Genomic DNA, 17,903 nt, shown 5'->3' on the forward strand with positions numbered 1-17,903 from the left:
TATATATAATATATATATATATATATATATATATATATATATATATATATATATATATATATATATATATATAATTTATATAGTTACCGGTATAAATTGTACGTTGAATTTTAGTGTATTTATGATTGTTATTGTTATTATCATAATAGTAATTAATACTTTTATTTAAGTAATTAATGTGATTAATAACCAAATTAGCCGTTGTGATCCTTTAGGTAGTCAATCAGCCATTGGTCTATCGTGTCGGCGTTCTCCTTTACCCACCGAATGTTGAACCTTATTGTTTCCAAACTCTGCTCCAGCGCCCTCTGGCCGCTTCCTACTTCTACGTCACTGAAGAACTCTGTCGCCTAAAAAATTTGGGAATTTTTGGATTAATTCGGCTGTAACTTGAATATTAAGTTTAGAAAAATTATTAGAGAATCGAAAAATTCTTGAAAATCAAATTTTCTATCTAAATGGTCTATAAGTGATCAAATTTCAAGGAAATTCAAGGATATTATAAAGAAATTTGAAGAAAAATGATCAAAAATTGATTAAAACGTCATTATACTTTTGAAAATGGCTGTAACTTGAAAAATATTGAAATTAGGAAAATTTTTAGAGTTAAAAATTGTGGAAAATTCAATTTTCTATCGAAATAATCCATAATTGATCAAGTTTAGTTGAAATTTAAGGATATTATGAAGAAATTTAAAGAAAAGTGATCAAAAATTGATTAAAGCGTCATTATACTTTTGAAAATGGCTGTAACTTGGAAAATATTAAGTTTAGGAAAGTTTATAGTGTTGAAAATTCTGTAAAATTGAATTTTCTATCCAAATGGTTTATAGTTGATCAAATTTAGTGGAAATTTGAGGATATTAAAAAGAAAATTGATGAAAGGTGATCAAAAATTAATGAAAGCTTTATTATACTTTTGAAAATCGCTGTAACTTGAAAAATATTGAGTTTAGGAAAATTTTAAGGGTTAGAAATTGTGGAAAATTCAATTTTCTATCTAAATTGTCCTTAAATGATCAAATTTAGTGGAAATTTGAGGAAATAATAAAGAAAAGTGATCAAAAATTGATAAAAATTATATGTACCTCTTGATAATCATATTCAGTAAAGAACTCCGAGACGACTGTCGAGATAAGCGTGCCCATAGTAAGCGATCCGTTTCCAAAGAGCGCATGGAACTGAGGCCAGTAGGCCTTGAGATGTCTCCAAGCAAGACTTCTTCCATCCGGATTCCTAGCCACCGCCGAAATCACCGCTTCGACATCCTGAGACTTAACATTCTCGCGGTCCAGAGTCTTTAGTAAATACCGCTGTAGCAACCATGGATCCGTGGAGGCTCCCAGAGCCTGGAGCATCAGCCTTTTCTCACTGGGGACTTGGGTTTTCCTGAAGGTCTCCCAACAGTAGTTCCACTCGTTCTCTCCACCAAACCTAACTCCAGCGATGTAGACGACGTCCCTGATGTTGGGGACAATCCGCTTGCCGCGGAGCATCCAGTCCTCGAAGAGGTTCTTTGCAGGCTTGACGACTTCCTCTAGTTTGAGTTCAATTGCCGCTTGGAGAACTGCTATCCTGAGCCACCTGGAAGCAAGGAATCAAGAAAAGTCATCAATATTAAGCAAGGAGCATCAATATCAAGGAATCATCAATCATCAACCAAAAATCCAACTTACTTTGTTAAATGATCGCCTTCATCCTTCCATCCAACAAACTCCGTGATCGGCCCTAGAAGCTTCTTCAAAAAAACAATATACCTCTTGTAGCCAGAACTCTCAGCCAGCTTGCCCTTCCAAGAGTGCAAGTAGCTCAACGCCGTGGCCCAGGGCGCATAATCACGTTCCTTTAATAAATACAAGCTCAACCTCAGCGGAATGCTAGCATTGATCTCCCCAGCTTCGCACAATGTAAACGCATCATCTACCAAATTGGCCCTATCTATCGGACTGAATTGCTGGTGCTTGGTAATCAAGGTTTCAATGATCGCGTCCCACATCTCTTCTGGATAGGTCACCCTGTAGAACCCAGACTGGTTGACATTGCACTTGATGTAGCTGGTGTTCTCCGGGATCTCAAAGGTCACTGAAAAATTACATCACAATTACAACATATCTATCATTTACAAAACAAGTATCAAGTACTCACCATCTGACAAGTTCATCCAGACATTGAAGACAGTACTAGGATCCTTGTCAACATAGTAGCTCAACGGAACGTACCACTTAAACGGCTTGCCGCCTACCAGCGTCTCATTATCCTGAGTGAGCATGAACCTCTTCTGACTGGCAGTGATCATCTTTCCTTCTCTCCTGATGCTAACCAACGGAAAACCTGTTTGTTGGATCCAGGTGTCCATGATAGCCTTGACATCGAAGCTCTTGTTAGCGTGTTTAGTGAAGACGGCCCACAGGTCGTTGGTATCAGCACTGCCATAAGCGTGGACGTTAAGATACTCATTGAGCCCCTTCTTAAAGACCTCCTCACCCAAGAAGCCTTCTAACATATTCAAGATACTGGCACCTTTATTGTAGCTGATGGTGTCAAAGATAGCTTCGATCTCCGCTGGGTCCTTAACTGGGACACTGATAGGATGACTGGTAGCCAGTCCGTCCAAGCTTAATCCCGACTGGGTCTTGTCCAGTACAAACTGGTCCATCATATTCCAATGCGGAGCCACGTGATTAACACCCTTATATTCAAAAAACGAAGCTGCTCCTTCGTTTAGCCACAAATCGTTCCACCATTTCATGGTAACCAAGTTTCCGAACCACTGGTGGGCCAGTTCGTGAGCTATCACCACAGCAACCCATTCGTGAGCGACTGTGGAAGTTTCCTGAGGATCGTAAAGGATGGAGGCTTCTCTGTAAGTGATCAAGCCCCAGTTTTCCATGGCACCGGCTGCGAAATCCGGAATTGCGATTAGATCTTGCTTAGGCAAAGGATAGTGGACGCCGAAGAAGTCATCGAAGTAGTCCATGACCTTAACGGCAGTATCTAGGGCGAAAGTTGCTTGTGGCAGCATTGTTTCGGATGCGTAAACGCTGACAGACACATTCCTGCTGGTCAACTGGGAGATTCGCTTGAAGTCGCAGACTACGAAGGCGACCAAGTAGGTTGACATCTCCACGGATTCTTCAAAGTCGTCCCTGAGCTGGAAGTTCGACTGGATCAGGGACTTGGTCTCCAAAACTAAGGGTAGGATTGTCCAGGATGATCTTTCGAGGAGCAGGATGATTTTAAGGTAAGTCATTTTTACTCACCAACCCACGGCCCATGTAGAAGCCCGCGTCCTCTGTGTTAGTTATCGGCATGTTGCACAGCGCGATGTGGAATCGGTCCCTGAAGATAGACACCCGGAACCTGGCCTTGAATTGAGGCTCGTCGAAACAAGGAAACGCTGATCTGGCGTAGGTAGGCTCGAAGTGGGTCGTTGCTAGGTACCTGCAAGAATTGGGAGTGTTAGTGATGGTGATGATGGTGGTGGTGATGTTGAAGATACCTTTTGTCACCATCGGCAGTGGTGTAGGTGCTTAAATAGAATCCCTCCAGTTCGCTGGTTAATTGTGAGACGAATCTCAGGTGGATTGAATAGTTGCCACGCTTTCGGAACTTGGTTTCTTCTAACTCTAGGTAGAGCTGCTGGTGCTTGGGGTACTCCAGAAGTCGGCTGATCTTCATGTCATGCCCCTTTCGGTTCTGCACCATCTGGGGAGTGGTTTGAGGGGTTAGTTTAAGGGTGAGTGGTGAAAATGGTAAGGGTGGCTGTTTTGTTACCTTTTCGGTTATTGTCAGGTTTTTACTGTGGAAGACTACGAAATTGGTCTCTTTGTCGACGTAGAACTCGATTGTTACTTGGCCTTTCACTTCTAGGGTTGTTAAGTTTGGGTGGATTGTGATGTTATAGCGGGTTGGGTGCGCAAATGATGGGAGTCTTACGTTATCCCATGGGAATATCTAAAAAAAATTTTTTTAAAAGGTTTTTAGGGTACAAAAATATTTTAAAAGGCATAGGAAAAATAATTTTGGCTCTAAGTAATTTAGTTGTGGAGATAATAACAAAATTGCACGGTCAAAGAAATTTTTAAAGATTATTAAATGGTCGAAGAAATTTTTTAAAAGTGTTTTTAGCGGACGGAAATATTTTAAAAGGCATAGGAAAAATAATTTTGGCTCTAAGTAATTTAGTTGTGGAGATAATAACAAAATTGCACGGTCAAAGAAATTTTTAAAGATTATTACCTCTCCATTTGTCGCTAATGGCTCTAGACTTTCGTAATCATCATCGATCCCTAGATTATCCGGTCTTTCACCGGCACATGGGCAGTCTGCAAATTCCCAAAGATTGTTTAAAATTTAGAACCTCTAAAATTGTAATAAAAATTTTTTTTTTTTTATTATTAATTACCATTTTGTGGTCCCGCGAACGCGATAATAAGTGATATGGCGAACAAAGTGGCGAAAACAATAGTCGCGATGCATAATGCGCGTTTCTGTGAGCACACCGCGACTCCATTGTGCTCGTAGATGCTCCGTTTATGCAACCCAGTGTTACTATCACCTGTAATTCCAAATATAAATTACATTTTAAATTATTGCCGCGGAAACAATAAACAATTACTTATAAATTAATGCAACCGTGTCATTGTTACAAGGCCTCTTTTTGTATCGATTGTGTACATCGTGCTAACATATGTACATACTATGCACACAATGCTATTTGCGGAATTTTTATCGAGTACAAATCTATTAATACTTATTTTTTTTTTACTTCCAAATTTTAAATTTACAAAAAATCACAAATTAAAATTCTCCTTTTTTTAATTAAAAAAATTTCTCACCCGTCAAAAAAGCAACATCGTCAACATCCTGCTCACTCATTATAACAAAAGAATTAGGAGGCGGTCTTTTATAAACAAATCCCTTAACCTGGTCCTCTGACGCATACGCGACCTTAATCAAGGGCTCGGTTGATTCAGCCAGAATAAATTCGTCGAATTTATTTTTATTTTAAAATTACCGTCACAATCAATCACTAGCAAAAAAATTGAATCCACGAGATAAAACACTTCTCGAATTAATTTTAATTATTAATCCGTAGCAATATTAGTTACTCCTACCGCTAAACTTTCCTCCCACTTACTGGCCATTTTACCTTATTGTGATTCTTCTAACTATTATTTTTTTGTTGCAGATAAGTACGAGCACCGGTTCGATGGATTTAATAAGAGTGATTATTAACAAGCATTTGGAAAATTAACAAGTGAAACTAGTCAGTGCGTGGTTTGACAAAAATGGCGGATTGATTTCTACTGGGTGTTCGTTCATTCACGCTCTTACTCACGGGGGTTTATTTGTGTCACGCATTTCTGGTAAATATGTGCTGCCATCTTCTGACATACGCTTAAGCCAGATTTCAACCCTTAGAATTATAGTTGGAGGTAAATTTATTATTTTTTTGTCTTACAGCCAAACTATAAAACTAATATTTTTTTTTTATTTTTATTTTCAGAGTTCGCGATGATTTAGAAGAAAATTTAGGTTAGTATAACTAATTTTAATAAGATTAATTCTTAAATTTTTTTTTAAATATTAAAAGAAGTGTTAGAACTTTTTAATGGTACTTAATTACTTAATTTAAATAATACCAAAATTTATCACTTCGATTAAATCTACAGGTAAGTATTAAGAAACATTATCTTATATTTGTGGTATTAATAACTCAATATTTACATAATTAATTAATTCATCAAGTGGAATTTTTTTTTATGGTTATTAATTACAGCTTATTTTTTCAGCTCATCAACTTACTGTGTCAGATTTTTGAGGTATTTGACTGAGATAATTCGATCTGGTGAGTATTAATTAATTTTCTTAAGAATTAATTTCTTCTAAAAAATAATTGATTTTGTAGCTAAATTCTTTCAGATTTATCAGCAAGAGTATAACTTTTGAATGGTACTTAATAACTTGATCTACCGCTTTGCAAGTGAATTTTTTTTTTGCGTGTCGCCCTAACCTAATGTCCGAATTTTCAAAAATTCCAAAAACTTTAATTTTAAATCAATGGGTAAATTACTGAATTAATTCACTAATTTTTCGTGGAATAAAAAGTTATTCTAGAAAAAATAAATCACAATCTTACAGAGTGATCAATTTTTATTCCGGGTCGTCCAAAAATAATCCAACCTCGATTTAAAAGTTAAAAGTTTATTTAAATCTAACATCAATAGTCAAGTTAAAATTATTTAACCCGAAAAATAGTTCCTTTATTCCGAGAGCCACTGAACGACCTCTTGAACTTGTGACCTTACATTCAAATATCAACACACATTTAGAATTCTTCCGTAAATATATTATTCAGCTCTATTGACTTCCAAAAAAAAAAAAAAAAATTTTTTTCTTCAATCCTATTATAATTAAAAAAAAAAAAAAAAAAAATATTCTTACCAGAAATTTCCGGAATTTCGGTGTTAGCAGTCCCATTTTGTCCAGGACTTCTAGAACTTGAGGTCCTGCCAATAGGCTCTAGTCTTATGGCTTCGCTGCTTGTTCTCGTAGAGTGTCCAGTCATGGCAGTTTAAATAAATAATTTCTTTGATTATTTAATTATATAAATAAATTCTTAATCCAGTGAAGAAAATATCTTTGGCACGTAAATAAATCACAGATAATATTTTGGTCCCACAGTAGCAAAATTTATTATTTTTTTCCTCATTTATTATTAAGAAATTTTCTCAAAAAAATATAGATTTTATTTGTACATTTCAGCTTGGAGACGGTAAAGTTGATACAAAATCTGAAAAAAAATATAATGTTAAATTTACAATTTTTTATTTCATTAAAAATAAAACAAGAATTTTTTCTTCTGTCCAAAATTTTTTTTACAAATAAATTTTATCACCGACATAGAAAAAAAAAAAAAAAAAAAATAGGGAGTACAATATCCATGGAAACGCAAGAGAAAATTCAATATCTATAACTTTTATAATTTCCACCCCACATTTGATCTTAACTAAAAAAAAAAAAAAAAAAAAAAAAAAACACCATAAAATAATAAAATCTCTCGCACTACCTACTCCACTAGATTGAAAATACCCTCAGCAAAGTAGATTATTAATTAATTAATAAACTTAAACATACTAGGGCGATGTGTACGCCCGGGCGGCAAAAATGGCACTGAAAGATACTTTTTAACTAAACAGTACGTGTGTACTCTGGTATGACAGTAACCCTCCGAGACGGTGAATTACTCGATCCGATATAGAGCAACTAAACCAGAGAGAGCGAGCACGCGAGCCTTCGATAACCGGAGGGGGAAATTAAAACAGAGAGGTCAGTAGGAATGCGCTTAGCTTGTGAATGATCGAGCGAGACAGCTTACGAGGGTTGATTTCTAGTACCAGACGCCGAAGGTAGGAGCGCTGTTCAAGCTCCGAGAAAGAGCTACAGGTTTTTTTACTGGGGTGAGTTCCACTGCCCTTTTTTCGAGGCATTGTCTGCGTGGAGATGAATGCTTTATTGCATAAAAGAATTTTTTTTTAATTAGCTTAAGAATTTGCTGTTTTTTGACGATGTTTACATTCGGTATTTTTTACTTTTATTTGAGCGGCTATCTCGCTACCTTATCAATTATGATAAGACCGACTTCCTATTTAATTTTTTAACAAGCGTATCTTGATATATTTATCATTATTTTGTTTCGAAACTCCGTCGGAGACGATAAAAAATTTTTACAATGATGGCCGTAAGTTTTTTACCTAAATATTGTTTATTTTTATAATTTTTTATACACCGATAGAAGGATTAAGTGTTAATAAATTATTTTTTAAGATCATAGGATTTAATAAATATTTATTGACAGTTAATAAGTAATTTATTATGATATTTAGGCTACATTCAAAAATTCTTTATCTTTAGATACATAATTAAGAAATGACCTTGTGAACTATTGTGAACTATTGACATTTTTAAAAATATAGGCTCATTTTGATGGTACACTCATCGAGACCTTTCATTTGAGTACCCACATCAATTTTTTCATATATTTTATATATTATATATATGTATATATGAAAAATATATCAAAAATGCATGTGGGTACTCAAATGAAAGCTCTTGATGAGTATAATATCAAGATGAGCTTATTAGCTTATTAGCTTATGAGCTTATATCTTAAAAATATGTATTATATATATGGATGTATGAAAAATATATGTGAAACATTGATATTTTTAAAAATATAAGCTCATACCGATATTACACTCATATCAAGAGCTTTTATTTGAGTACCCACATTAATTTTTCATATATTTTATATATTTATATATATTATGAATACATATAAATATGAAAAATATATTAAAAATTCAAGTGGGTACTCAAATGAAAACTCTTGATAAGTATAACATCAAAATGAGGTTATATCTTAAAAATATGTATTATATATATATATATATAAGTATATGTGAAAAATATATGGGAAATATTGACATTTTTTAAAATATAAGCTCATCTTGATGTTACACTCATCAAGAGCTTTCATTTGAATACCCACATCAATTTTTCATAGATTTTATATATTTATATATATTACATATATAAATATATGAAAAATATATCCAAAATGCATGTGGGTACTCAAATGAAAGCTCTTAATTATTATAACATCAAAATGAGCTTATATCTTTAAAAACATCAATAGTTAAAAAAATACATTGCTATTTAATAAAATTCATTATTTAATAAAGCAAAATAAATTATTAATAGTTAATAAATCCTTCTATCAGTCTATCTTTTTTTGCTAGATGTTTTTTCACTTTGGCGTCAAAGAAAGTGCAATTTTATTTTCCGGATGGAAAACTAACGATTGGCAGGGCGTTTTAGGATCGTGTATTGGTATTTTTATCCTCGGAGTTATTTACGAAGGGCTCAAAAGTTACAGGTAATTTTTCTTTTTATACATTTGTATCTTTTACTGAAATAAAAATAAAAATATTCTTCCAGAGAGTCAATGTTTTTAAAACTGTCATATTTTTACCGGAACCAAAAATCCCGAAGGTAAAAAAAATATTTAAATAATAAAACAAATAAATAAAAAAAAAAATTTTTTTTTCCTTAGCAAAATAATCTTATCTCCCGTTCACGTGTTCCAAACAGTACTGCACATCCTCCAATTTACCCTCGGGTACTTTTTGATGTTCATCTTCATGACCTACAATGTATGGTTCGCAATCGCGGTACTTTTAGGCGTCGGTGTCGGCTTCTGGATATTTTCTTGGGACAAATATTCTCCCGACTCTCAATGCTGCTTTTAAAACTAAAATAATTTTTAAATAAAATAATAAAGATAACAAAATAATTAAAATTTCTTAATTAAACACTCGTAAATTCTTTATCAATTGACATCATTAACGATTAATGAACCTGATAATAAAATAATCTTTTTTTTTTTTTATCATAAATTTCTTCCGTAGATAATCAGTCTTCTTTAGAAAGTCATCAAGAGCAGAAAAAATAATTTATATTTCCAAAAAAAAAATAATGGAAAATCCTAGCACTGAAAATATTTGCTGTCAAAGTGTCTTCAGTGATATAAACAACATAAATAACAATAATATTTCTCTAAAAGATATTATTTTCGGCTGGGACACATTTAACGCCCGAGTATTTATTTTTTTTATTATTTCCTTTGTAATTTGGTCTGTAGTTTTTTTCCTCCTTTATAATCCCGAAATAATTGACCACAGTGATCACGGACACGGAATGATGGATCATGAAGTTCATTTAATGTCAGGTAAATTTTTTTATTGAAAAAAAAAAAATAAACCCGCCCGGGATTCGAACCCGGGACTTCAGAAGTTGTTAAAAAATTGCAACGACGATATCTCGGGTTCTAATTGATCGATTAAGCGCGTCAAAAAATAATTTTCGTCTTTAGAACATCCTCTGGGTCGAGAGTATGTTCACTAGTGAATATTGCGCCGGTCAAAAAACACCCAATTATTCTAATACTCACGTATCTCTTTAGGACACTAAGGAAATTAAGCAGCACGGAACAGACGATCGATTTGCAAGCATCCGGACATACTTTAACTAACAAAATGGACACGAAGCTATTAATTGACACACGTGATCGTTAATCAGTGTCACCGCCAGGAATTTGACCTCATTTCGGGGAAATAAATCAACGCTAAAGGATCTGGTGGACATTTAACGTTAAAAATGTAAATAAACATGTAAAAAATTAAAAAAGAAATTAATTGTAATTGTAAATTTGTTAAGTTTTATTAATCTACAGTGCATTTGAATTGTAATGATTAAAAATTTATTAATTTCTATACAGAACTCTATAATTCGAGAAAAAAGGTAGAAAAAAAGTGGTGTGCATTCAAAATTTCTATTTATTGACAACGCAATCAACAATTACACTTCAACTAAAATTTCGAACTGATCATACAGTAGATTATTTTTATCATGACACTTATTGTACAAGGGCCACTTGACGAGTCCGAATACGTAAAAATCGTTACTTTTTACACGACACGAAAGTAAAAGGTTACCATTGATGTAACCACTATGAATAGCGATATCAAGAGTAAAGTTCGACCCCTTCCACTCCACAGGACCCTTAAGTATCTGAAAGTAAATGAATTCGCATACTATCAGATCGGAAATGTACCAGTTAAGCTGATCGTTAACATACCCAAGACCTAGAATCAATTTCCCAGAGTTTATACGCAATTGTGTTAGCATGTACCAATCCGATAGGGACACTGTCTTCCATTTTCACTCCATTCTCACCTACAGGTACCCAATATAGGACCTAACTGCCAGGAGAAAATCATTAAAATATCAATTGATGAATTGCTGAAGCAACCTACCTCCTGGTTTTTTTGACCATCGTTTTCGTTGTTGTTTTTGATCCTCCTGTGAGTTCTCTGCAAATTGACAAGTACTACACCGAGAATTGAATTTTTGAATGTTAAATTTCTGTCAAATTAGTCAAAAACAGCACTTATAGGGCTGTTTCTTCGTGTCCATGGAGTGGATCGATCGATTATGGTCCCAGAAAACTTCTATAGAGTCTACTCAATTATTTTTATCAGTTTCTTCTCTCAATTCCCAGTGGAAACCGAGAATTGGATTTTTAAATGTCAAATTTCTGTTAAATTCGTGAAAAAAACTCCACTCATGGGACTGTTACTCGGTGTCCCTGAGATAGATTGATCGATTATGGGTCTGGAAATCTTCTATAGAGTCTACTTTATGATTTTCATGAGTTTTTTTCCTTAATCTCCAGCGAACACCGAGAAATGAATTTTTAAATTTGAAAATTATGTAAAATTAGCTGATGGGGTGGATTAAACTCATCGATTTTTCGATCCTTTAAAATTTTCTATTTAAGGTACTCATCGTGTTCATCTTATATTTTTTGCTAGATACTGAGCTTCTAATTTTTTTTCATCTCTGGATTTTCTTTTTGCTTATCGTTTGTCGATAGAGTCCGTGGAATGCGTGCACGCGACAGAGAGGTCCGACCACTACTTGTCGTTTTTTGTGATATTTCCGAAAATATTTATTTTATCAAAAAATTAATGAGAGAACCTTTTTTGTTGGTTTTTTTAATTTCAAACATTTTTCTTGAATAAACTTTCCTGTCAAATCAGCCGTTCCTGAGTTATAGTGGTTTAAACAATTAAATTGTTATTTACAATTAAATTAACTATGGGCGTGCAAAATAACCTAGTTTTTCGTAATCCTCCGTAAAAAATACATAAATATCAATTATCAGAACCCGGGGACATAAATGTGTACATGGGCTTTCCCGTTCAGCTAAGGGACTACTACCCGGGAAAAAATGATCAGGACTGATCAGACCTGTTCATATCTGATCAGGCCTGATCAGACCTGTCCGTGCCTGTTCATGTCTGAACCGTTAAATATGCTCATCAGACCTGATCAGACTTGTCCATGCCTGTTCATGTCTGTTCATGTCTGAAGTGTTAAATACGCTCAGACCTGATCAGACCTGTCCATGTCTAATCATGTCTGATCTAGCCTAAAATAGATAAGGATTAAAACTCCATATATCAGCTGACAAGAACTGTTCATGCAAGATTTGCCCTCTTAAATGATATTTTAAGTCTGGAAGAAAAATTTTATCGAACTATATATAGACTGCAGTTCTATTTATAAAATTAATTTGTTCCGTATGACGTATCAGTTTCTATCCCCTTATAAATTTTAAATGTACAACTTTCATCTAAAATTTCGGGTTATATAAGCATAAACTTTTTAATTTTCCATGCCAAAACGATGATTTTTAACGATGAATTTTGACGCAGTGACATAAAATTTTTTACTGTGTTCTATTGAATACGCGAAAAATAAGATTATTTATTAAAAGTTTCAGTTTGATAGCGTGAAAATACCAAAATATATCAGTTGATATCGATAGGCGATAAGTCCTTTCAAGGTGTCTGTTATTATTTTAAGCTACCGCCTTGGTCCATTGCAGTAGTGTCAAAAGCTGCTAAATTGTAGAACACACAAATAATTTTTCATTTCCTATACGTTTTAATTAAAAAAAAATTAGGAAAACGGTTGACCCTAAAGGCCATCCCTGCAACTTCCCGCTAATTCCGTTAATACCTGGCCGCTTTTTTGAGCTCTTCGAGCTCAAAAGTACAATCTGTGTGTTGTTTTAAGCTCTCCGAGCTCAAAAAGATACCTTTTCTATGCTTTTGAGCTCTTTGAGCTCAAAAGTCTGATAGAAGTTTCATGGAACACTATTTTTTGAATGTTCATACCGCAATAACTTTTGAATGAATGAACCGATTTTTACGCGGTTGGCGGCATTCTACGTAGTTTTTTAAGCCTTATAAATAATTTCTAAGTTTCAATTGGTCAAACTAGAAATTTCGGAGTAACTCTGAAAAAACACTTTTTTCGGTTTTCTTTCGTTCACGCTATCTCTCGAACGAATCAACCGATTTTGATCGGGTTGACGCCGATCGGCGTGGTTTTTCAAGCTTAAGAGCGGATTAGTTTTTGAAGTTGATCGATAGAGCCGTTTAAAAGATATTCCAAAAAAACTACTTTCAAAAATGATTTTTTTCTTATTTTTTTTAAGATTTTTCAAGATTTCTTAAAATCTATCGGTCCGAATCGGTTCAAATTCTCAGGAAATCTAAGTTCAGCGTAGCCCTTTCGAATGGCACCAACCGCGATGAAATCGGTTCAACCGTTCAAAAGTTATAGGCGAGTCACATAGTCACACACACACACACACACACACACACACACACACACACACACACACACACACACACACACATACATACATACAGACATAGTGACAACATCGCGGGGGTAGTCAGGGAAGCTTCCTGTGACCTTCAAACGTCGAGATCTGATGAAAACTCGATTTTTGCCAAACGGGGTAAAAACAATAACTTCCCGATTTTTGAAAATCTGAGATTTTTAGCGGGAAGTTAAAAACTTGAATTTTAAAAGAAAACAATAAAATTATAATTGCGGAATAAACCTTGAAGAAATTTTTTTTTTTACTTTACAGAGAACCATATGTTAATGGATCGAAAAAAATACATAGCCGTCCCAAATAAATCACTCTAATATACACAGTAAAAAATTTTGCGTCATTGCGTCAAAAAATTTTGTGTTAAATATTTAACACTTTTATGTGTAAATTTAATATTTATTTTGTTAAATTAACACAAAAAAGTGTTAAATATTTAACATAAAAATTTTTATCACGAAATTTTTTGACGCAATGACGCGAAATTTTTTACTGTGTATAATTAATTATTAATAATTAATAAATTAAGTACAGAACCCCGTTAACTATAAGGATAAGTCATGTATAAAATTTAAATTACTTAAAGTAGTTTGAAAGGTACATTAGAGATAAGATGAGTCATTGGGTCAATAGGTAAAGTATCAGTCTGAAGAGCGCAACGTACATGGTTCGAATCTCCGTCGGCACCAATTTTTTTTTTTTTTTTTATGGGCTTGATCCAGTCAGACATGAACAGGTCTGATCAGACATGAACATGCCTGGCCAGGTCTGATCAGACCCGGTCATTTTTCATATCTGATCAGACCTGAAGACTCATGCCTGTTCATATCTGATCAGATCTGATCATTTTTTCCCGGGTTCCCAAGATCTGATTATTTGAATATTAATTATAATTGTAAATTCATTAAGTTTTATTAATTTACAGTATATTTGAATTGTAAATTTGCTCAATGTTTGAAAATTTATTAATTTCCTTCCCTTTTTTACTTACCAATATATTTTTTTTTGGGATATTTTGCCGGAAGATCAAGACGCCTGATACCATTTTATCATTAAAATCAACTTCATCTCAGGAAAGCTATGCAAGACTCTACAATTCAAGAAAAAAGAAAAAAAAAAGTGGTATGCATTCAAAATTTCTATTTATTGACAATGCAATCAACAATTACACTGCCACTAAAGTTTCGAACTGATCATGTGGTTGATTATTATTATCATAACACTTATCGTACAAGGGCCATTTAATGGAACCACCTGACCAAAAAGAGTCCTTATCTTTTGCGCGACATAGAATTTTGGGGTAACCGTTGTCGTCTGCGATACCAAGAACCATATCAGGGGTAAAGTTCGATCCTTTATACTCCAAAGAACCGTAAAGTATCTGAAAGTAAACAAATTCGCTTACTACCAGGTCAGAAATGGACCAGTTAAGCTGATCGTAAACATACCCAGTTCTTAGAACCAATATTCCACAGTACATGCGTAATTGAATTATGAGATGTCATACCGGTAGGGATACCGTCATTAAAACGCACTCCATTCTCACCAGTAGGTACCATGTAGGGCTTAACTGCCAGGAGAAAATCATTAAAATATCAATTAATGAATTGCTGAAGCAACCTACCTCCTGGTTTTTTTGACCATCGTTTTCGTTGTCGTATTTGATCCTCCTCCGAGTTCTCTGCAATTTGACAAGTACTATCCTCGCAGTAGTAGTATGTCGAGAAACAATTCTTATGTTCCTGACATTGAGCGTTAAGAAGACCATAGCAGACTCCATTCTGCGGAACGTAATTTTTTCTACAGGAGCAGATTTTGTTAGAGCAACTGGCAAACGGCGCCTTACACCCGTTATCGTTCTCGCAGCCTTCTCCGAGATTCTCTGCTATAACGAGACATTTTTTTTCGTGGTTATAGTAGCCATTCTTGCATTCGCAAACAGATCTTTCCCTATTACAAGTTGCGTAATTGATATTAAGACATCCGTTGTTGTCCTTGCATCGATCACCTATCGACCATGCCTCCAGAAAGCATGAATTATTGTGCTCATTATAGGTGTCTTTGCAATGGCATGTATTAGCAACACATTTCATATTTTCTGGATTAGGGCACCCATCATCGTTCCTGCAGTCTCCTCCGAGATTCTTTGCTTTTACGAGACATTGTTTTTCGTATTTGTAGTAGTCATTCTTGCATTCGCAAACAGATTTTTCCGTATTACAAGTTGCGTTATTGATATTAAGACATCCGTTGTTGTTGTAGCATTGATCACCTAACGAATTTGCCTTCAGGAAGCATGATTTATTGTTCTCATAATAGTTGTCTTTGCATCGGCATGTATCAGCAACACATTTCATAATGTCCGGATTAGGGCACCCATCATCGTTCTTGCAGTCTTCTCCGAGATTCTTTGCTTTTACGAGACATTGTTTTTCGTATTTGTAGTAGTCATTCTTGCATTCGCAAACAGATTTTCCGTATTACAAGTTGCGTTATTGATATTAAGACATCCGTTGTTGTTGTAGCATTGATCACCTAACGAATTTGCCTTCAGGAAGCATGATTTATTGTTCTCATAATAGTTGTCTTTGCATCGGCATGTATCAGCAACACATTTCATAATGTCCGGATTAGGGCACCCATCATCGTTCTTGCAGTCTTCTCCGAGATTCTTTGCTTTTACGAGACATTGTTTTTCGTATTTGTAGTAGTCATTCTTGCATTCGCAAACAGATTTTTCCGTATTACAAGTTGCGTTATTGATATTAAGACATCCGTTGTTGTTGTAGCATTGATCACCTAACGAATTTGCCTTCAGGAAGCATGATTTATTGTTCTCATAATAGGTGTCTTTGCATCGGCATGTATCAGCAACACATTTCATAATGTCCAGATTAGGGCACCCATCATCGTTCTTGCAGACTTCTCCGAGATTCTTTGCTTTTACGCGACATTGTTTTTCGTGTTTGTAGTAGCCATTCTTGCATTTGTAAACAGATTTTTTCGTATTACAAGTTGCCTTATTGATATTAAGACATCCGTTGTTGTTGTAGCATCGATCACCTAACGACTGTGCCTTCAGGAAGCATGATTTATTGTCCTCATAATAGGTGTCTTTGCATTTGCATATGTCAGCAACACATTTCATAATGTCCGGATTAGGGCACCCATCATCGTTCTTGCAGCCTTCTCCGAGATTCTCAGCTTTAGCGAGACATTCTTTTCCGTGTTTGTAGAAGCCAGTCTTGCACTCACATTTTGTATTTGGACATCCTGCGTTTTTAATTTTCGTGCAGCCTTCATCATTTTTACACTCTTCTCCCAAACCTGCCATCAACCAACCAATCATTATTTCATCCCTTCTTTTTATCATCTAAAATTATCTTACCTTTTGCTTTTTTGTGGCATTTGCCTTCTGCCGGGTAGTAGCTTTTTTCTTCGCACTTGCAAGTGTTGGACGTCTTATTGCACTTGCTTCCAGTGATCTTGCGACATCCAATATTGTCTTCGCATGTGTCTGTCAAAACTAAAAAATTTTTCATTATTCTCATCATCCCAATCAGTGACTCTCTTCTACTTACCATTCGCGAACTTGACACATCCTGTCTTCCACTGGTAATGGTTGGGCTTGCATTGGCACTTGTACTCTGTGTACCCTTTCTTCTTCGAAGAGTACACAATCTTGGTGACGTTAACTTGTTTACAAACGGCATTTTCGATCGTATCGCACTTGTCTTCTTCGCAGCTGTCACCAATTCCTTCAAGGACCAACCAAGTCAATCATCATTAATCACTTAAAGTTCATTTCGCATCTGGGTACTTACTTTTATTTTTGTTTTTACAGAAGGTCTTGTCGTCTGACGGTTTTAGTCCCTTACTGCACGTACAGACTCCATTGCAGTAGCTATTGGCTATCGGGCAATCATCGTTTTTCTTGCAGTTGCCTCCAATCAGCGGCACGCACTTATGATCAACCTCAACAAAATTAGGCAAACATCCGTCGGTTGATCCGCCAGCAATATCACTCAGTAGGATGATCAGTGATAGATATATAATCATCATTTTAGAGTAGTCAGAATCTTTAAATTAGGACACGTATTTACTTTCCTAGTTCTTGATGCTAAATAAGCCACGTCAAACTTTTTAAAATGCATGCTCTGGATATCTTATCTAGTGATAAAAGTTTAGTTTTATGACTTCTGGCAGTGAGTCAAACGAGATAGTCTTTTTACTGCGCAAAACCGCAAAGCTTAATTGACCTTCATTGATATTTTATGGTCAGTTTAATAAAATTTGGGAACCTTTCTTGTCGTCCAGAAAATTTTCTAATAACATTCTAAATGAACTTTTCCAATATCATCAATAATTCCCGATAAAAATAACAACTTACTGAAATAAAGTATTTTCTTTAGGAAAAAGTCCAATTTCTGTTTGGTAAAAATATATCAGTGACTATAAAAAAATAACTCAAGAATATTCCAATGAGTAATCTAATCTAACGTTGGAAAAAGTAACACAGCATATTCCGTCAATGTTATGTATTTTTTTTTATTTTAAAATATAAAGCAATTTTTTAAATTATTTT

At 34.6% G+C, this 17,903-nt stretch overlaps 3 protein-coding genes across 10 annotated transcripts; 1 reads left to right on the plus strand and 2 right to left on the minus strand.

Moving 5' to 3' along the window:
- Positions 1-66: 66 nt before the first annotated feature.
- Positions 67-7,269, minus strand: LOC123270447 (endoplasmic reticulum aminopeptidase 2-like). 5 transcript variants are annotated; one of them, XM_044736498.1, is made up of 11 exons: positions 7,141-7,269; positions 6,448-6,796; positions 4,406-4,558; positions 4,240-4,325; positions 3,775-3,954; positions 3,500-3,705; positions 3,261-3,441; positions 2,146-3,163; positions 1,677-2,082; positions 1,089-1,584; positions 67-350 (listed from the first exon to the last, which is right to left on the minus strand). In XM_044736498.1, exons 2-11 carry the CDS (start codon positions 6,569-6,571, stop codon positions 195-197), a joined length of 3,006 nt encoding a protein of 1,001 aa, XP_044592433.1. In that variant the 5' UTR covers positions 6,572-6,796; positions 7,141-7,269; the 3' UTR covers positions 67-194. The 5 variants fall into 5 exon arrangements, with proteins under 5 accessions (XP_044592433.1, XP_044592431.1, XP_044592432.1 ...); XM_044736496.1 differs by having other exon boundaries at positions 7,077-7,269; XM_044736497.1 differs by having other exon boundaries at positions 7,073-7,269.
- Positions 5,321-10,274, plus strand: LOC123270489 (high affinity copper uptake protein 1-like). 4 transcript variants are annotated; one of them, XM_044736570.1, is made up of 4 exons: positions 7,398-7,463; positions 8,805-8,941; positions 9,004-9,057; positions 9,119-9,605. In XM_044736570.1, exons 2-4 carry the CDS (start codon positions 8,805-8,807, stop codon positions 9,312-9,314), a joined length of 387 nt encoding a protein of 128 aa, XP_044592505.1. In that variant the 5' UTR covers positions 7,398-7,463; the 3' UTR covers positions 9,315-9,605. The 4 variants fall into 4 exon arrangements, 3 of the variants coding, with proteins under 3 accessions (XP_044592505.1, XP_044592507.1, XP_044592504.1); XM_044736572.1 differs by lacking the exons at positions 7,398-7,463; positions 9,119-9,605 and adding exons at positions 7,514-7,744; positions 10,028-10,274; XM_044736569.1 differs by lacking the exon at positions 7,398-7,463 and adding an exon at positions 7,532-7,744.
- A 5,460-nt stretch (positions 10,275-15,734) lies between these two features.
- On the minus strand, positions 15,735-17,380 carry LOC123270802 (multiple epidermal growth factor-like domains protein 10). Its single transcript, XM_044736952.1, has 4 exons — positions 17,143-17,380; positions 16,900-17,076; positions 16,707-16,844; positions 15,735-16,645 (listed from the first exon to the last, which is right to left on the minus strand). Exons 1-4 carry the CDS (start codon positions 17,378-17,380, stop codon positions 15,735-15,737), a joined length of 1,464 nt encoding a protein of 487 aa, XP_044592887.1.
- Positions 17,381-17,903: the final 523 nt, after the last annotated feature.

This window comes from Cotesia glomerata, linkage group LG8, assembly GCF_020080835.1.
Source record: "Cotesia glomerata isolate CgM1 linkage group LG8, MPM_Cglom_v2.3, whole genome shotgun sequence".
Classification (NCBI taxonomy): domain Eukaryota; kingdom Metazoa; phylum Arthropoda; class Insecta; order Hymenoptera; family Braconidae; genus Cotesia; species Cotesia glomerata.

Coding starts and splice junctions, on each gene's coding strand:
- LOC123270489 (XM_044736569.1), top strand. Junction 8,942..9,003: donor GAAGGGCTCAAAAGTTACAG/GTAATTTTTCTT, acceptor ATATTCTTCCAG/AGAGTCAATGTTTTTAAAAC. Junction 9,058..9,118: donor CGGAACCAAAAATCCCGAAG/GTAAAAAAAATA, acceptor TTTTTTCCTTAG/CAAAATAATCTTATCTCCCG.
- LOC123270447 (XM_044736498.1), bottom strand. CDS start 6,571: ATGACTGGACACTCTACGAGAACAAGCAGCGAAGCCATAAGACTAGAG. Junction 4,559..6,447: donor CGAAATTCCGGAAATTTCTG/GTAAGAATATTT, acceptor TTGGAATTACAG/GTGATAGTAACACTGGGTTG. Junction 3,706..3,774: donor ACCTGACAATAACCGAAAAG/GTAACAAAACAG, acceptor ACCACTCCCCAG/ATGGTGCAGAACCGAAAGGG.
- LOC123270802 (XM_044736952.1), bottom strand. CDS start 17,380: ATGATGATTATATATCTATCACTGATCATCCTACTGAGTGATATTGCT. Junction 17,077..17,142: donor CTGTAAAAACAAAAATAAAA/GTAAGTACCCAG, acceptor TGGTCCTTGAAG/GAATTGGTGACAGCTGCGAA. Junction 16,845..16,899: donor ATGTGTCAAGTTCGCGAATG/GTAAGTAGAAGA, acceptor AAAATTTTTTAG/TTTTGACAGACACATGCGAA.